This window comes from Nerophis lumbriciformis, linkage group LG01, assembly GCF_033978685.3.
Source record: "Nerophis lumbriciformis linkage group LG01, RoL_Nlum_v2.1, whole genome shotgun sequence".
Lineage (NCBI taxonomy): Eukaryota > Metazoa > Chordata > Actinopteri > Syngnathiformes > Syngnathidae > Nerophis > Nerophis lumbriciformis.
In genome coordinates this window covers 38707556-38727500 of record NC_084548.2, presented here as the reverse complement: position 1 = coordinate 38727500, position 19945 = coordinate 38707556, and the positions used below count along the sequence as shown (strand labels likewise).

The 19945-nt window shown below is 39.3% G+C and overlaps 1 protein-coding gene across 2 annotated transcripts in view; it reads left to right on the top strand.

Annotated features, from left to right (window-relative positions):
• Window positions 1-14545, top strand: part of LOC133619712 (zinc finger protein 704-like) — a 128350-nt gene extending 113805 nt beyond the window's left edge. Inside the window, exons 7-9 of one of the 2 annotated variants that reach the window (XM_061980951.2) lie at window positions 3936-4076; window positions 8171-8301; window positions 10599-14545. In XM_061980951.2, the coding sequence (XP_061836935.1) occupies window positions 3936-4076; window positions 8171-8301; window positions 10599-10710 (384 nt within the window). In that variant the 3' untranslated portion in view covers window positions 10711-14545. The remainder of the gene's footprint in view (window positions 1-3935; window positions 4077-8170; window positions 8302-10598) is intronic. The other variant, XM_061980958.2, reaches the window with a different exon arrangement.
• The last annotated feature ends 5400 nt before the right edge of the window (window positions 14546-19945 follow it).

Genomic DNA, 19945 nt, shown 5'->3' with positions numbered 1-19945 from the left:
TGCTAGATGACAGCATCGATAGCCTTTTATTAATTCCGGTAGGTATTCTTTTCGTGGTGGTGGGTGGGTGGTTGCTGTCATGGTGCACGTATTGGAGTGTTGTGTTGGATTTCGTGAATGGTTGGTAGCTGTTATTTCTCAGGTTGAAAGTGACGTCGAGGAAGTTGACGGTTTGCTTGTTGGCTTCAATCGTGATCCGTAGGCCGTTCTCTTTGACAATTTGGCATATGCGCTTCTTGGTATTCTCGCTGCTCCTTGGCGAGGCGCGACTCACTGCCAGTCCGTCATCACGGTAAATACCAAGGTTCAGGTTGAGGCTAGCGAGCTGGGAGAGGAGGAAACTCCCAACGAGTTCACACGTTTCTGCTCCGTCAAAACTTCCCATAGTGACGTCAAATGTTGCATTGTTCTTTTTTTGCCATGGTGTACTGTTGTGGATGAGAATGGAGTTTTTTGCGTGGATGATGATGTTTCTTTCGTTGCCTGTGATTGAGTCGTAGTCTGAGGCGAAGTCTAGTGCTTGAGTCAGTAGGTCTTGCGTGATGGAAGGGTAAAATTCTTCGATATCGAAGGAGATAAAGTTGTGCTGTTGTTTGTCTTGGATGTTGTTGAACCATTTGATTACTGCTGCTGTATTTCTCCATTGGTTGAGTGGTGTTTTGTCTTTGATTTTTGTGTTGACTCTGTCCAGGATTATTTTGCTGATTTTTCCTATTTCAGATTTAGTTGGGTTTATTAGTCGGCATGTTGGGTTATTTGCGAAGTTGGGTTTGTGGTCCTTCAATGTGATGAAGGCTTCCTTGTTGGCTGTGGCGTCCACCCTGTCCTCAATGTCCAGTTCAGCCGCGATCCTTTTATTTTCCAGGTGGATGTTCTGTAAGGTGTTGGGTTGTGCTTTTTTGTATGATTTGGTGATGCTTCTGTCCAGTAAGGTGTTATGTTCTGGTATGTCCATTCTGTAGAAGTTTGTGGTTTTATCGGCAGCTATGATGAGGTTGTTTACTTTCTTGATGCGCTCCTTGTCATTTTTCAGCTTGGTGAGGAGTGGGTTGCGGACTGGTTTGAATTTGACTGATTGTATCATTTTGAGCATGTCGTTCTCAAAATCCTTTAGTTCCTCAACTGTGGGTGGGTACTTGGTAGATTTGAATCCGTAAGTTTTCTTTTGCGTTCCTTTTGTTTCAGGGTGGAGGAAAAAATGTGCTTTCCACCGCATCCTTCTTAGGAAGTGTTCCGTCTTTTCTATGAGCCTTAGCCTGTAGTCATTCTGCGCAGGTATGGGAATGTTCTTCGTGGAGTAGTCGATGTTGAATTTTTCCATTTCTGATCGTCGTACAGTGCTCAACAAATGTCAATTTGGAGCGGAGTATATATATATGTATATATGTATATATATATATATATATATATATGTATATATATGTATATGTATATATATATATATGTATATATATGTATATGTATATATGTATATATATATATATGTATATGTATATATATATATATATATGTTTATGTATATGTATATATATATATAAATAAGTATATATGTATATATATATATATATATATATATATATATATATATATATATATATATATATATAAATATGTATATATATATATATATGTGTATATATATATATATATATATATATATATATATGTATATGTATATATATATGTGTGTGTATACATATTGGCTCCACCCAATTAGGGCCCCTGATTTTGAGGGCGCAATACAATGATTGATGTTAATAGCTGTCAATCACAGACGTGCATGCGAAGAAGATAATGAGCAAATGTATTTAAAAAATGGATGATATTGTTGACTTGTTGCTGTTTTGGTGAGTTAAATCATTTTTTTTATTGTGTTTTTGTAAGTTGTAGCCTTATCCTTTTGCTGAATGCGTGTTACTCGTGTCTGACAAGGAAGAGGATGGTTGATTGCATATCATTCAAACACCATTAACTGCAAACTTCTATTTGCAAATGCACAACAATGAACAAAACATGGCTTATGAGAGCGGTTCTCATAGAGAAAATTGGCTAAAGAGAAGCAGCTTCGGTAATTGGATTTATTGAAGTGTTTCCCAAAGCTGACAGTTTATTTCAAAATACCCATGGCCACGGAGGGTGACAGTGACAGTGGTCAGTGGGCACGCCACCTGTCAATTGTGACAGACGACCTCTCCCTTCGTTTCCTTGAATCTAGTCCTGTTCTGCAACTTTTTGCATTTTTATCAAGGATGGCTGAGTGTGTGAAAGCTCAGCGTTTTGGTGTGCCATTCAGGCAGTCCAGTTGTGACTTGCAACAGAAAGCGGCGTTGGGGTTGGGAGTTTTGATGTTGGAGACATTCAATGTCACAACTGGGAAAAACGCCACAAATGGGGAAAATTTCAAACAACTCTTGTTTTATGAAAATCTTTGCGATGCCTCCGTGGTTTGATTTTAAATTTTCAGGACTTATGCAGATCCCAAATACTCAAAATCAGGTACCAAGAAGTAAGAAAATTTGGTTTTGTATAATAGATCCCTTTAAGACTCTCAGGTGCATTATAAATCATGTCCATGTTGCACATTTTGTCTTTCTTGTTCTTCTTCTTGATCTTCCTGTTCTTGTTCTTCTTGTTCTTCCTTTTCTTCTTCTTCTTCTTCTCCTACTTCTACTTCTTCTTGTTCGGCTTGTTTGTCGTCACTCTTTACTTCACTTGTCGAGCTTCAAGTGACAAGTCTCGCAGGACATTTACGTGAAGCGAGATAGGGACACACACACACACACACACACACACACACACACACACACACACACACACACACTTGCAGCAGTAACAGATCAATCAAACTGATTCATAACTTATTGGGCCATATGCCGGTTTATTTTACGTGTGGATCAATCCAGGTACCCGTGTACCAATTACATATTTTAAATTTTAACCAATTCCCGATTCAGTTATCGGTTATTTGTTACACCACCAGTTGTGAAATAAAACGGCTTTACATTCCCATTATATTCTCTCAACCGGGACATTTTTTTTTAGTTCAGCGTGGAGAACTCAAATGTCTCGGGTCACCTCCACCTCTGCAGTGTGGGAGGATGTACTAGTGTGAGAAAGTTTTCTTCAGTTCATATCAGCTAAAGTTCAGGCAAAGAATGAAGTCAGAAAGCTATTAGTTGCAACACTTTACTTGAACTGCTCTGCAGCAACTTTTGAATCTCCACGCCTCCTACTTCTGCTCCTCGTCCTTCATTTTCCTCCTCTTCATTTAAGCCTACTAATTCATGTGCACTCCTCTCTGGGTTGCCCTTGGAGGCAACAATGGAATGGTGTCTTAAAAGGCTTGTTTGGAGGTGCAGCTTGATGTTCAGTTGCCATGACAACGGCATAATGTATTTATAGGTAGATGTACAACAGTGTAGTCATTTGCGTCGTGGCTTTTATGTATCTTAAATGTCGCAAAATGTTCAACAAATGAAAATTATGTTTCGTAAACATTTGGATTAGCCTGTTATAGCTGTTGCTCCAATCATTCGTTTCCTTTTCATCTCCATGTGTAATTCCCAACTCTTTCTTTTATGCTAAAGGCCATGAAGACAAAAAAACAGCCATTTTTTTCAAAAGCATATGGACTTTACCAACCTTTTTTGAAACATTAAATCTGCAGTTTTTTAGAATAGTTAATGCTCATAGCAAACAAAAGTTTTTTGATAGCTTACATATTTAGTCTAACCTATTGTTGCCTACTATCGCAGTAAATCACAGTAAAGGCAGTGGGCTACTTCAAACTTGGACATAAGAGTTGTCCTCCCAATTAAATGATTAATCTTTTTTCTGTTTTTAATCCCTTTTTCGCTGCGTCTGCATTGTTCCTGTTCCTCCTTGTCCATCCTTCTTCTTCTTCTGGTGGTGTCGGGGGGTTTTTCATGTTCCAGGCCACTGCCCCTGTGAATATTCTCGTGGTTCCTGAACCGTCCAGCTCAAGCCATGTTAATGGATCTGGGCCTAAAACCGGTACTGGAAATGGCATCAGTGTGTCATGGCAGTCCCCTCCTGTCATTTTCAAAGGCTTCCCGGTGAGTGAGGCTGTGTCTCATGGAATCTTGACAAGATATTGTTTCTCTCTATCAACATTTCAGCTTATTGACATTATTTTCTCTCTCGTCCTGTTTGTTTCCTGAGGATGAAACATTTTAGTGTACCGTATTTTTCAGACCACATGCATCGGATTATAAGGCGCACTGCCAATGAGCGGTTCTATTCAGATCTACTGTATATTTATACAAAAAGCGCATTAAAGGGGTCATATTATAATCCTACATAACATGTAATGGTGGTTATTTGGTCAAAATGTTGCATAGATCAGGTTTTACAGACCACCTTTAAGTCGCTTTATGAACTTCTCTTCAGGATGCACCGTTTTGTGGGCGGTCTTAGTTATGTGGCTCCACTTTGACAGCGTCTTCTCCCCGTCATCTTTGTTGTACCAGTAGTTTTTAGCGCTTCCATTGCAAGTCTACTGACAGATATAAGTTAGAACTCTACGCTTATTTGTATTAAAAATGGCAACAAAGGAGGATGAATGCTCCACAACAAAAAGATAGAGAAGGAGCTTTTTGACTACCGCGTGGACTACAATGGCGCAAAAACAACAGCAAGTACCATTAGGTAAAAAAAAGTTGGTTTTGCATAATGGGTGGAAATAAACGTTGCATAATATATCTTTTAATAAGTGCCAATTTGGGGTCCTTCCATAATAATAGCCATTTGTTGAAGCACAGAACGCCTGCCTATGGTAGCCATAATGCGCAAACGATCCATCAAGCGGTGCGGCTTCTTAGCTTACCAAAGTCGTGCTAAAACATATTGACAGATTTCTGTGTGCTGTGTGAAATGTTCCATATTCTCAAAAAAAGTGTCAATTTGCAATCCCACGCATCTCTTATGGTCACACTTATCATTACACCTTGAACCAATTAAAATTGCTTCGAGGTTAAGTAAGCACAACCAGAATCAAACAGTACATTAGGCGCACTGTCGATTTTATTTGCGCCTTATGTTCCAAAAAAAAAACAGTACAATATGTTTCACATCAAATTTCATTGCAAAGTGGTGGTAAGCGCTAAGAGAGGTGCCCAGCATGTAAACAAGATGCAAGTACGGTGGTACCTCGCCACTGTTTCCCACAAACGTTATGCTGGAGAAGGCGTGGCCTAGGCGATGTCAATATGACGTCATCATATAATTGTCTATTACGCATGTATTTTTTTAAAGGATACAACAATGGTATACATATTTTTAAATATAAATCTGTGTTATTAGTATTAACATATCTTTTCCTTGTTAAATGTTATCATTTTGCTCTATTTTACAATTGTTGCTGCTTTTTTTATTACTACAATAGAACACAGGCTGCAGTTTGTACACCCCTAGTTTATTTACATATATTATACTGTTCTCTCTGAATGTTTAAATTTAAATGAACAGATAGGAAAACAGTCCTTTAGATTATAGATGAAACAACTTCCAACTTGCGGTTGTTTATTGATAGTCTCCTCAATAAACTTACAGTAAAACTAAGCACACGTTAAGTACAATAATATACACATTAAGTGCACATACATGTCGGAGTCATGTTAAATCCACAATACCGCTTCATATAAACTGAAAAAAAGCTTTGCAACCATACAGGATCAAGGTTGTCTCTTATGCCGCGAGCTTAATGCTAACATACAATGGATTACTCCATTGACAGGCTAGCAAAAAGTAGGAGCGCGGTCGTTTTTGAGGTTTTAACGGAACAAAATTGACATAAATCAGTAAATGCTTTTCTATATTTATAGTCAATAAACATTGTGGAAACAAATATTGACCGCTAACTTTGTACTATCAGGCGCGAGTATGGTTTCCGTATATTAGCCACACCGGATTAAAAACTGCAGATATAGAAGTTGTGAAAGGAGTTATTTATGCAGAAAGATTTTATAAATGTTTATTTATATAACTTAATTGTTTCCAAATGGTGTCTGTAACACCGCAGTGAAACGGCTGTTTAAACAAAACAGAAGTCATCGTCATGGACCCACCAGCTGCGGAAGCGAGGTCTCCAATCAGCCAAACAGACTTGATAAGTCCACTGTGACGTTTTGGTGAATTTACGAAACTGAAACAATACAAAAAGAATGCCATGTAAGTTCATAATACTAACACAGATACTCGTAAACGTGTTAGCATATTAGGTAATGCTAACGACGCTGAGTTGATTACATTATGACAGCACGTACAAATATGCATGAAAACACTCCTACAGACATCACACATGCGACGGTTTAGTAAATATGAATAGTTTTAGTTCAATTGTAAAACTTACAAATGTTTCTTGGAGTGATGAATGAAGAATCTTAACGAGTAGAAACGCTTTGGACAATTAGAAGACGGAATGGCACTTGTACCTCCGGTTGAAAGCACTAAACGGAAAGAAATTCAAAAAACCTTCACACCGCAGCACCTCCAGTGAGTGAACTGTTCAAAAATGGCGCCATAGCACAAACAAAAACACAATTTCAGTGTCTGTTGATAGCTATTTGCTGAATTATGGCCGTGGGCGGAGAAAATTCCATAAATTAACCGCACTGTTTTATAAGTCATGGTTCAAAGCGTAGGAAAAAAGTAGCGGCTTATATTCCGGAATTTATGGGATATATTTTTTTATTGTTTTTGTGGCGACCCTAACTTTGGATTTAAACGATTCTATGAGAAACACTGTTCGAGTTAAATTAATTCTGTGACAGAGGTTGTACCTTGAAAAACCCCTTACTGCAAAACCGCACTGCCCACTGAAATGAATTGAAATACATTTAGTCTGTGCTCCTCTTTTCTCCCTCCCCAGAAGAATAAAATCCACAATTTGAACATTTAACATGCCCTTTAAACAAAAAAAGTGTCCCTCTAACCTCCAATACAATAGAATGCCCATTGCCACTCTGGTGTATGAATGTCAATGAATGTTTGGTGGTGGTCAGAGAGGCAGCGGGCACAAGTTGGCAGGCATGTTTGCATCAGTCTACCCCTGTGGCTATAATAAATGTGTGACTGTGGGGCTAATGAATGAAGGGTTCTTAGTGTCGCATGCTTTGAGTCACAAGAAAAAAGGGCTATATAAATCTATTACATTATTATTATTATTATTATTATTATTCATAGTAGTAGTAGTAATGTAACAATAATGTACAGCATTTACCTTGCAGAGTGAGCTGTGTGTCTGTCAAAAACACCAACAACTTCTCAATATTTTTTATGGATGAATGTGTACTGTTTAAATATGTTCTTAATGTCCTTAGCTGGTGTTATGACTCATTTTGCTTCAGTATGGTTTCGAGTAGCAGTGCTACGCTCAAACTGCTTCACCATCAGTAACGTTTTTGATGATTTATTTCTTTAATTCAATGAATATCATCCACCTCTTTTTCTCAGCACTTTCCTTCACGCTCACTTTCTCCGTTCCCATGGTTTGAACTACCATTATATCAATCTCTAGCTATTAGGTAATTCTAGCAAGTAGGAAACAGGATGTTTTGGTAGGTTCACTGACATTCTTTATACCAACTGGCAGTGGGGTGGCTCATAACCCCTATTTTTGCTTGCAACCTAAGGCATAACAATTAGCAGAAAGACTGCTAGTATCTTGAAAAACACTAAGCCTAAGCGTACCACTGTACATGGCCCTCCGACCTGCCTCTGCTCGTGAGATGGTTAGCAAACTACTAAATCTTCTGTATGATACACGTACATCTGCCATACCCCGGAATAGAGCTTTTTACATACTGTAGATTTAAAGTACTTAATGACAATGCTGTTTTTCTGAACATGAAGAAGTTGTTCCTAGTATATTAAAAAATATATATATTTAGAAATGAGTACGCTTCCTATTCAACTTGTTATAGTTTTGGTGCATTTTTCATACTTAACTGTCATTTTTAATCACAGCCATGAGTCTTATTTATGTCTTGTATAAGTCTCACAGGATACTGTACAGTACAGTATTATGATGTAACTATAATGTCATATAAACTCAAGTATATGGATGTCTTAATAGATTGGATGCAACATGTCTGTTGTGGCGTAACTACTGTATATTAAATCAAGTTTATGTTGTGTTTTATATGCCCAGGGCCCTGCTGTTACTCATGTGCGCACAGTGAGTATCGGGGAGAAGCGACAGCCGGCATCTAGCACGAATGGCACTGTCAGCAAGAACCACACTTTAGTAACGACGGCGCCAAAATCAGCACAAGGAAACCGGTAAGAATTGTTTCACTATTCAGGTTTGATTGTGTGCTTGATTTAAGACATATTTTAACATAATGTATATTAGTTGTACACTTTCTGGACAACATTATTGGGATATCTGCTAATTATTGCTAAAGGAATTAAAAATGAAGAGCTCTTCTAAAAGGGAGTAGGAAGAAGATAATTTATTTAATCCCACCCCAGTTCTCCATTCAGTGATTAATACATTGAGTTTCACTGTTACTTTGTTTAAGGATTATACTACAAATGTTGTATCATGGTGGCATTACCACAGGTAACAATAATTATTACACTGTAACAATCATTTGTATCAACAATGTAGGAAGAATTAACAATACCAACATTGGTAATAGACAAGCAATATTGCAATAATGGTAAAGAAACATTGAGCACATGTTAACACTTTCTTTCTTTCTTTAGTTTATTTCGAACATGAACACACTTACAGCATAATACATCACACAATTTCAAATCATTTCACTTTACATCATGTCCGAAAAGGAGTAGGAAGAAGCAAAGCTTATTTAATCCTACCCCTTTCCCACTTCAGAGCGTTTACAAATATATAGAATCATTTACTGACTTTTTTATATAATAAAATAACATCTGTGAATTAGTATACACAACAGTTTTGTAATATATAAATAATTAATTCAGTCATTATTAACATACTGAGATGAAGAATATCTTATTTTCAATAAGAGTATTTGTCATAATTCTTCTTCTTTGTACTTTGTAAGCACTATTATTTTGAACAACCTCTTTGAGACAGCAAGTCAAATTAATTCATCCGGAAGAACATTTGTAAGGTCAGAGTTTACTGACTGTTGAAGTTCTTCAATACCAAAATGATCTAAGCATACTTTTATGAATTTTTCTCTGTCAGGCCAGAACAGAGAAGTGCCTTCTTCAAACTATTTGCACAAAGTAGGGAGCTTAGAAAAGGTCACAAAGTGGTCAATACTAGTATGTATATATATATATATATATATATATATATATATATATATATATATATATATATATATGTGTGTGTGTGTATATATATATATATATATATATATATATATATGTGTGTGTGTGTGTGTGTGTGTGTGTGTGTATGTATATATATATACATGTATGTATACATATATATATATATATATATATATATATATATATATATATATATATATATATATATATATATATATATATATATATATATATGGCAGGGATGCTTGTAACTCAAATGTTTGCTTACAATTTAGAACATAACAATAAGCCGCGAGACAGCTCTTATCTCAAGACATTGAAGTTGGGGTACTCTTAGTTGGGGTACTCTTAGGTCAGACCTGGGCAAATTAAGGCCCGGGGGCCACATGCGGCCCGTTGAGCTTTTCAATCCGGCCCGCCAGACATTCCCAAATAATTTTTTTAGATCTTTAAGATGAAAAGTGTAGCTGCCATTATGATGTACAGTCAGGTTTTCTAATGACCGTAAGTCTTCAACTCTACAAAGTATATCAATGGTTGGAATCTGCACTTATGGAGGATATGCCAATTACTATGGTAATCTAATTAGTTACTATGGTAATCTAATTAGTTACTATGGTCATCTAATTAGTTTCTATGGTAATCTACATCACAGCAGCTCAGACGAGGCACCAAGCAGTGTGGGCGGGAAGCGTTTCCACAGACGCGGAAGGAGATTTTTACAACAAAGTTCTAAAGCTTAGTGATATATAGAATATAATAGAAAGTACTTTATTGATCCCTGGGGGAAATTCAGCAAATATCAGATGTATCAGATTGTAGGTGGGTTTATTTTGTACCCTTTGCGTTCATATTTCACTGTTTGTTGCATTTTTGTTGCGTTTCACTTGTTTGTAAAATATGTCGATCGAAAGGGGGTGTGGCGTCCATATTTTGTCAATATTCAGTGTTTTATCGTTCATAGAAAAATGTAAAATTCCATTACGTTTTTTAAGGCGGTCTGTCATAATGTTTTTAGCAATCAATCAGACATTATTGTGAGGTTTTGTATTAGTGTTCCTAAAAATAGATATACCGGCCCCCAGACACATTTTTTTCTCTAAATGTGGCCCCCGAGTCAAAGTAATTGCCCAGGCCTGTCTTAGGTTGAGGTACCACTGTATTAAAATGTCAGATATTTGGATTTTCTTATTCAGTGCTGACAATGTGGTGTTGTAGAATGTTTGACTAGTAGTGCAGATCTGCTTGATTGCTTAGAATGAGCATGTGTGTGCATGCACTTATTTGTGTGCGTGTGTTGTGTTACCAAGGAAACCCCGTGGAGAAGCCAAGAAGTGCCGGAAGGTGTACGGCATGGAGAAAAAAGAGATGTGGTGCACGGCCTGTCGCTGGAAGAAGGCATGTCAGAGATTCACCGACTAAGACATCTCCCCCCAGGTGACCCCCAACACCCTCGATGAGCTCTTTGAAGCATCACCTTTTCCTGTTCTCAGCGCTGCCTCCCGCAGAGCAGCGAGAGGTTTGCTGTCGCTCTTCACTTTTTCCAAACACAGACAACAAGTGGAACTTGATGCAGGTTTTGAAACTTGTTTTCTTAAGACTGAGACATTCTCACTCACTTACTGTTCATAAGGAAAAAAAAACTGAAAAAAAAACAAAACAAAAAAACGTCAGTCGATTTTAACTTTCTGATGATATTTTTCTGGTTTTTGGTTGACTTTTTTTTTCTCACTAAAAATGTAAGACTAGAAAAATGTATTTTGCTACACTCAGTTGGTCATGAAGCAGCACCGAGCTGTTGTTGATGGGGTGGATCATTCGCTCAGTGGATCACTGAATCAATCCAATGTTTTCATCAGTAGCGAATGAATGAGATCCCACCGTTCCGATTCAGCCGTCTATATAAGCTCCGCCTCTAACCTTGTTTCCTGCAGCCTTACCGGATCGACTGTGCGTCTTGCCCATTCATTCTCATTATCGCCAGCTTTACATTTCTCTGCACAAAACCTTCATGCCAAGTGGTACAAATAAGATTTCCCTTTCCTGACTTTGTCCCTGCCAAAATCCTGACGAGATGTCCACAATAGATGAGCTATATTTCCCTCTTGTCCTTCTCCAAGAAATATGCACCTTGAAGAAAAGAGTCGACCTTTCAGAGTATCACTGTAACGGCAGCGTGTGGCCGAGAGAGCGGATGTTTGTTTGATAGAGTTTATTGTCAGCATGGACGTGCTGAAGCAACTAGCAGTTGCACTGTGCAATCAGCAGGATTACAACACTTTAATATTGTCTGTCTTGCTTTCATGTTGTTGTTCAGGTGGGGTACACAAAAAGAAAAGTCTATCTTTTTCCCCCCATTTTACAGGCCGTGGTCCAAAAGAGATTGTTTATCACAATGAATGAAACCCTTTAAAAGTCTGACTGATGTACTTTATGTACTAATGTGCTTCATGTACTCATCCAACAATCCCAGCCTGATCTCAGGTCAGGACTTGTTCCACTTTTTGATCCGGGAAGACTTTAGAATTTATCGGAACATTCATCTTTCTATATGATTATGTTGGGAAAGTGAGATTCAAAGAGGTCAACGGGAAGTTGATTCATAAAGTTGCTTGTTGTACTTTGTGACGGGACGGTAGATGAAACTTAGCGGGTCGAAACCAATTTGGAGGAAAAATATTTTTAGCCCTATTTTATTAAAAAGAGGTTCGAGGAAAAAAGCAGTAGTTGTTTAAAAACACACGTTTTGATTCTAGTATCTTGAAGCGTTGTGATTGGCTGATTGTCTCTTGGTGATTATTTTAGTAATGGAAGTAGATTCCCTGTTTGTAATCAATGTATCTTTTTAATCTCCCCCTTCTCATCCTTCTTATATAATTACTACATTCAGAGAGCCCTTAGAAGAACATTTAGACACCCCTTAGAAAAATGTAGTCCTCTTTTACTAAGTTGTATGTTTTTTTGATATTAGTTTGACTTTAATGAAAGTTATTGAACAGCAGAGCATGCAGTCAAGTTCATATTTATAAAGCCCAAACTTCAAATTGACTGCTCAGCGTCTTTGGGCATTTTCCAGAAAAAAGTTGACATTTTATTCCCATATGTTTTATCTTGATCATTACCCACATTTTCATTCAAATGCAAATCCACCTGCACAAGGGACCTCACCCGCATCGTCATGGTAACACATGACAAACATACACAAGGTCTGACCCTTCCAACAAGAGCTGGCACTTTGTGACTTTTGTCCTCTGTCGCCATAAAAACGCGGTGACGCTTCTGGCTGATGTCACCTCTCGATGCCTGTAAAGTCGCACAACAGCAACGATGTGCACCTGTTGTCGTTCATATCTTCTCCCACTGGAAACACTTGGGGGTTTATTCCTGTGTTGCTCCCGTAAAGTAATAAGCTAACTGGTGTCCTGTGATTGGCTGAGCTCACAGAAACCTCACAAAGTGCCAACGATGAGAGCTTCAAAAAGGAGACCCGATTTCAAATTGCACTACTCCGCACTGCGCAGCGTTTTTATACATGGATGCGTTTTTTAATACAAGTGATGTTTCCTTTCAAAATGGTGTCGGTGGGGTGTGGCCACTGCCTGATAAGAAAAACGAGACATCAGGGATCGTCATCAGCTGGCGTGATTTTTTTACTCCTAGTGGCAGTGTTTACTTTGGAAGTCGCTTACTTTGAGGGCCAGAGATAAAAAGGACAAAAAAAGCACCTGCTTTTTGTCTCCATGATGTGGACTCGGCTTTATTGCTTCACCATAGTCTGACCTTTCCATCATCTTTGTGCTTCCTGCTCACTTCCTCTCCAAGCACTCAGCAGTGTGTGTGTGAGTGCGTGCGCATGTGTGTGTGTGTGTGTGTGTGTGTGTGTGTGCTTGCAGGTGAGAGAGTAGCAGGTGACTCCTAGCAAGCACTTTTTACATTTCCACCAGCACGTGTTTGGATGCTGCAGCAGCGCCATCGATTCCACCTTTCGTGTTGCACTAATCAGTCGAGTGACGATCAAGGCCTGCTGCCATCAAACTTAGCTTGCTTGTTGAGATTTGTGATGACTTTTACCAGGAGGAGGATGTTTGGTCTCCGTGGAAACGAGACACGCAGTGATCGAGAACGTTTTTTTTTTTTTTCTCTCTTTGTACATACGCAGCATTTTGACAACCGTGTGACACTTTTTCATTTATTATGTTTGTGGTTGTTCCTCTCGTGTATGAAAAGGAAACTTTTTTTTTATTTTTTTTTTTACAGCTACTATTTTTTTAATTTGTATTTTCAAGTTGAGAAGCTGCAGTGAGCGTACGTAAAGGTTGGATGTAGCTTTGAGGCAAACAGGAGGGGTGGAACCTGTTGAATGTAAAAGTTACACAAATAAAAGTTGTTGTTGTTCTCCCTGCTGACTACTTTGTTCTCCAAACCTTTCAACTTGTGCTCGCTGGTACGGAACAAGAGCAGCCAGCAGTATCGCTCTCCTTCACTGGTTGCACTAACCCGTGTTTGCTCGCTTGTGTGGCGTCAACTTGTTCAAAAAGCTCGCTGGTCAGTTAGTCTTCCTGCCTGGCACATTCCAGCAGACTGAGTGTCTTCCTCTGCTTCCTCCCAAACGCCTTCACCCAGCACGTTAAGCTAACATTAACCCTTCAAATGTGCGGCAAGAAAAGCCTCCATGCGTTTTTTTGTTTCCAAATATGTCACAATTGTGCTGCTTTTGTTTTGTTGGAATGTCAATTTTCATGTGATGCAGCAGCAGCGAAGCTTTCCAAATCAAACGTGGCAATGGCAGCTCCACTCGCTTCTGTTTCTGTTCTCCACTTTTTGTCGGGCCGCTATAAAACCTGACGAGCCTTTGTTGTTTGCGCGCTGCTTCACGATTGATTGTCTGCTTGAGTTTGAGGTTGTTTTGCATGGTTTTTGTTCCATTGCTTGTTGAGAGGGTTAGTTGTGTTCCCCTCTCAGTGATTGGATCATCCGAGGGTGACGCCCTTTGTTTACCTCCAAATATCAACAAGCTTGTTGCAGCCTTTTCACGTCACCCAGCCGAAAACATTTCGAGGCAAACGTGGCGTCGTCCCCCGCGGTGTGGACTCCACCTCTGACCTCTGGTGGTCATCGGCAGTCCCACGCTGACGTAGGAAGCACTTTTTTCTGAGGAGTATTTGTGTGAATGTTAAGCATATGTGAAGTGCTTAGAAAAGATGGATGACCTTGTATGATCATGTGATGTAATGGGACACACAGAAAATAAAGTAAATTGAACAAATATGTCATCAGGTTGTACTTCTTGTCTCTATTTTGTGCAAATATTAACTGGTGCTTTCAAATTATATATTTTTTAAAATCAGATTAGTCACACTTTTGAATTTGGATGAACTGCAATTAATCTTAGGACCGTATTTTTCGGACTATAAGTCGCAGTTTTTTTCATAGTTTGGCCGGGCTCCAGTGCGACTTATGTATGTGTTTTTCCTTTTTTATTATGCATTTTCGGCAGGTGCGACTTATACTCCGAAAAATACGGTAATCGTAATAACGGTGTTAGTAACGCTCTTATTGTACTAGCAACGAGTAATCTACTGAATGACTTTTAGGTCAACGCCGTTAGCGATAGCTTGATATAACATGGAACGCTACTTTTAATGTTGTTTTATGTCAACAACGAGACAGTGTCAGAAGTGCAGCATGTTCAATGCAGGAAATATCTTTTTACTACTGAAAGCAGCAAGCAGCACCGCACTAAAATGAACTTTATGTCAAATAGGAACATCACACTGTGACACAGCAGACAACAACAACGTACACACACGTGCACGATGGGAGTGTTGAACAACAAAGCAATGATTGACGTGACAAACTTGCCATCCAAACAATACACCGCTTGTTGACGAGAAGATATGACAGCCATTGAAGCACACTCTGAAAGAGTTGTGTCAGAGCCGACAAACTGCAGCCTGACGCTGCCGCCTGCTGAAGCTAACAAACACAGCTCCTTTAAAACCCTCAAACATGTCACTAGGCAACTAGGCCTCTCAACTGTATATGCCAGGTACCGCATTTTTCGGAGTATAAGTCGCACTGGAGTATAAGTCGCACCTGCCGAAAATGCATAATAAAGAAGGAAAAAAACATTTATAAGTCGCACTATGAAAAAAACTGCGACTTATAGTCCGAAAAATACGGTATATGAATATTTTTTTTCTAAGTAACGTATTAATTACTTTGTCTAGTAAATATATACATTTATTAAAGAGTAATTCCAATAGTAGTTCAAGGACTTTTTTGGTAAAGTAACTAGTAACTATAATTAATAAATTTTTGAATGTACTTTTTATCATACTTTCCGGATTGTAAACCGCTATTTGTTCCCCCACGCTTTAAGCCCTGCAGCTTATAAAACAGTGCGGCTAATTTATGTCATGTGTGTGATCATGTTTTGTTTTAGTCATGTTCGGTTTTGTTTTTGGACTTTTTGTGCACTTTTGTTTGTTTTGTCACCATAGCAACCATTAGTTTCACCTGGTTCGCATCCTCATGTCACGCACCTGTCTCACGTTTTCACATTTTGCGTCACGCACCTGCTGTCACTAATCATGTCACTATTATTTAAGCTCCCAGTTGCTAGGCTGTCTGGCTGGCGACATCTGCCAAGAAGGGGACTATGGTGTGTTTGTTTTCCCGAGATGCAAGTAAAGCTGGACTGGACATGGCGTGAACGTAAATACATATTTATTAATAACACTAACAAATTACAACAAAAGGAAGCAAACAAAAGGCACGCACAATGGCGGAGAACAAACTTGGCTAATGATACAAAACTAGAGAGACTATGAACATGAAAACGAAAACACTTACTGTGGCGTGAAACAGCATGAAAACTATGATAAACAGGAATCGCATGGGTAGCAGAGGTAGTATGGATGGATAGGATAGATCAGGGGTCGGCAACCCAAAATGTTGAAAGAGCCATATTGGACCAAAAATACAAAAACAAATCTGTCTGGAGCCGCAACAAATTAAAAGCCATATTACATACAGATAGTGTGTCATGAGATATAAATTGAATTAAGAGGACTTAAAGGAAACTAAATGACCTCAAATATACCTACAGATGAGGCATAATGATGCAATATGTACATATAGCTAGCCTAAATAGCATGTTAGCATCAATTAGCTTGCAGTCATGCAGTGACCAAATATGTCTGATTAGCACCCCACACAAGTCAATAACATCAACAAAACTCACCTTTGTGCATTCATGCACAACGTTAAAAGTTTGGTGGACAAAATGAGACACAAAAAGAAGTGGCATAAAACACGTCCTAGAAAGTCAGAGAAAGTTATACAAGTAAACAAACTACGATGAGTTCAAGGACCGCCAAAATTAGTAGGACAAAACGGCACTCGGCCAATACTCGAATCAGTGAAGCATGTTTAATATAAACTGTGCTTTATAACAATTAGGGAGGTTTGTGTCATGTTTGTCCTCCTACAGAAACCATATTAAAACAATTTTTTTTTTTTTTCCCCCTCATCTTTTTCCATTTTTCATACATTTTTTAAAAAGCTCCAGAGCGCCACTAAGACGGCGCTAAAGATCTAGAGCCGCGGGTTGCCGACCCCTGGGATAGATAGATCGTAATGTCGCCAGCCAGACAGCCTGGCAACTGGGAGCTTAAATAATAGTGACATGATTAGTGACAGCAGGTGCGTGACGCAAAATGTGAAAACATGAGACAGGTGCGTGACATGAGGATGTGAACCAGGTGAAACTAATGGTTGCTATGGTGACAAAACAAACAAAAGTGCACAAAAAGTCCAAAAACAAAACCGAACATGACTAAAACAAAACATGATCACACAGACATGACAATTTATGGATTTTTCTCCGCTAACATAATGTTTTGATTCAACAAATAGTTTTCATAAAACACCAACTGAGACACTGGAAAGGTGTGTTATTGTTTGTGCTATGGCGCCATCTTTTGGACGAGTTTGCTCACTGCAGGTGCTGCAGGTTGAAAATATACGTCCTGTTTCGTGACTTGAACCAGAAGTAATACCGTCCATAACGTTACTATTCGTATGGATTCTTCATTCATCACTCCAAGCAACGTTTGCAAGTTTTACAATATCCATCCATCCATCCATTTTCTACCGCTTGTCCCTTTCGGGGTCGCGGGGGGTGCTGGAGCCTATCTCAGCTACATTCGGGCTGAAGGCAGGGTACACCCTGGACAAGTCGCCACCTCATCGCAGGGCCAACACAGATAGACAGACAACATTCACACACTAGGGCCAATTTAGTGTTGCCAATCAACCTATCCCCAGGTGCATGTCTTTGGAGGTGGGAGGAAGCCGGAGTACCCGGAGGGAACCCACGCAGTCACGGGGAGGACATGCAAACTCCACACCGCGCAGGATCGAACTCAGGACCTTCGTATTGTGAGGCTATATAACTAATTAAAACAATTTATTCCTTACTAACCTTACCATGTGTGAGGTCTGTAAATGTGTTTTCATGCATATTTGTACGTGCTAGTGTAATGCAATCAAGCTATCGTCGTTAGCATTAGCGAATGTGCTAACACGTTTATAAGTGTCCGTGTTTGTATTCTGGACTTACAATGGCATTCTTGTTGTATTGTTTCAGTTTTGTAAATTCACCAAAATGTCACCGTGGAGTTATTGAATCTGTTTAGCTGATTGGAGAGCTAGCTTCCGCAGCTGGTGGTTCCATGACGATGACTTGGATTTTGTTTGATGAGCCATTTTACCACCGTGTGACAGACCTTGTTTGGTATATATCTGCAGGTTATAGTCCGGTGCGGCAAATGTATGTACAAATATTGTTTTCTCCTAAAATGTGTTGGGTGTGGCTTAAATTAGACTGACCATACGTCCTCTTTTCCTCGGACATGTCCTCTTTAGTGGGGCTGTCCGGGCGGAGTTTCTTAAATGCCTCAAATGTCCGGCATTTTGAGTTAGGGTTGCGTGTATTTTCAATGTACGTCCAGGGTTAAAGGGGAACATTATCACCAGACCTATGTAAGCGTCAATATATACCTTGATGTTGCAGAAAAAAGACCATATATTTTTTTAACCGATTTCCGAACTCTAAATGGGTGAATTTTGGCGAATTAAACGCCTTTCTAATATTCGCTCTCGGAGCGATGACGTCACAACGTGACGTCACATCGGGAAGCAATCCGCCATTTTGTCAAACACCGAGTCAAATCAGCTCTGTTATTTTCCGTTTTTTCGACTGTTTTCCGTACCTTGGAGACATCATGCCTCGTCGGTGTGTTAACAACACGAACAGGGATGGATTCAAGTTGCACCAGTGGCCCAAAGATGCGAAAGTGGCAAGAAATAGGACGTTTGTTCCGCACACTTTACCAACGAAAGCTATGCTACGACAGAGATGGCAAGAATGTGTGGATATCCTGCGACACTCAAAGCAGATGCATTTCCAACGATAAAGTCAAAGAAATCTGCCACCAGACCCCCATTGAATCTGCCGGAGTGTGTGAGCAATTCAGGGACAAAGGACCTCGGTAGCACGGCAAGCAATGGCGGCAGTTTGTTCCCGCAGACGAGCGAGCTAAACCCCCTGGATGTCTTGGCTCACACCGTCCATTATGCCACCGAAGATGATCAAGAGAAGAATATCGACCCTAGCTTCCCTGGCCTGCTGACATGAGGGTATGTCTACAGAATATATTAATTGATGAAAATTGGGCTGTCTGCAGTCTCAAAGTGCATGTTGTTGCCAAATGTATTTCATATGCTCTAAACCTAGTTCATAGTTGTTAATTTCCTTTAATGCCAAACAAACACATACCAATCGTTGGTTAGAAGGCGATCGCCGAATTCGTCCTCGCTTTCTCCCGTGTCGCTGGCTGTCGTGTCGTTTTCGTCGGTTTCGCTTGCATACGGTTCAAACCAATATGGCTCAATAGCTTCAGTTTCTTCTTCAATTTCGTTTTCGCTACCTGCCTCCACACTACAACCATCCGTTTCAATACATGCGTAATCTGTTGAATCGCTTAAGCCGCTGAAATCCGAGTCTGAATGCGAGCTAATGTCGCTATATCTTGCTGTTCTTTCCGCCATGTTTGTTTGTATTCACTATGTGACGTCACAGGAAAATGGACGGGTGTATATAACGATGGTTAAAATCAGGCACTTTAAAGCTTTTTTTAGGGATATTGCGTGATGGGTAAAATTTTGAAAAAAACTTCGAAAAATATAATAAGCCACTGGGAACTGATTTTTAATGGTTTTAACCATTCTGAAATTGTGATAATGTTCCCCTTTAAGAAGGGGTTAAAAACAAAACAAATTGTGAAGGTGTGCCAGCAGCAGCATTCGTGAGGGAGGGGCAGAGATAGAGAGAGCAAGGGAGTGGAGAGTGATTGATTGAGTATGAGACTTTTATTAGTAGATTGCACAGTACAGTACATATTCCGTACATTTGACTACTAAATGGTAACACCCCAATAAGTTTTTCAACTTGTAGACTCAGGGTCCATGGTAAGACAGACAAGACACCCGGTTTGCTTGTTTTTTTTTTATTGTATCGATTATCGCTTTCCGCCTTTGTTTTGTTTTGTTTAAATTTGCCGGGTCAAATTTCTGTCCCCGTTTATTGCGT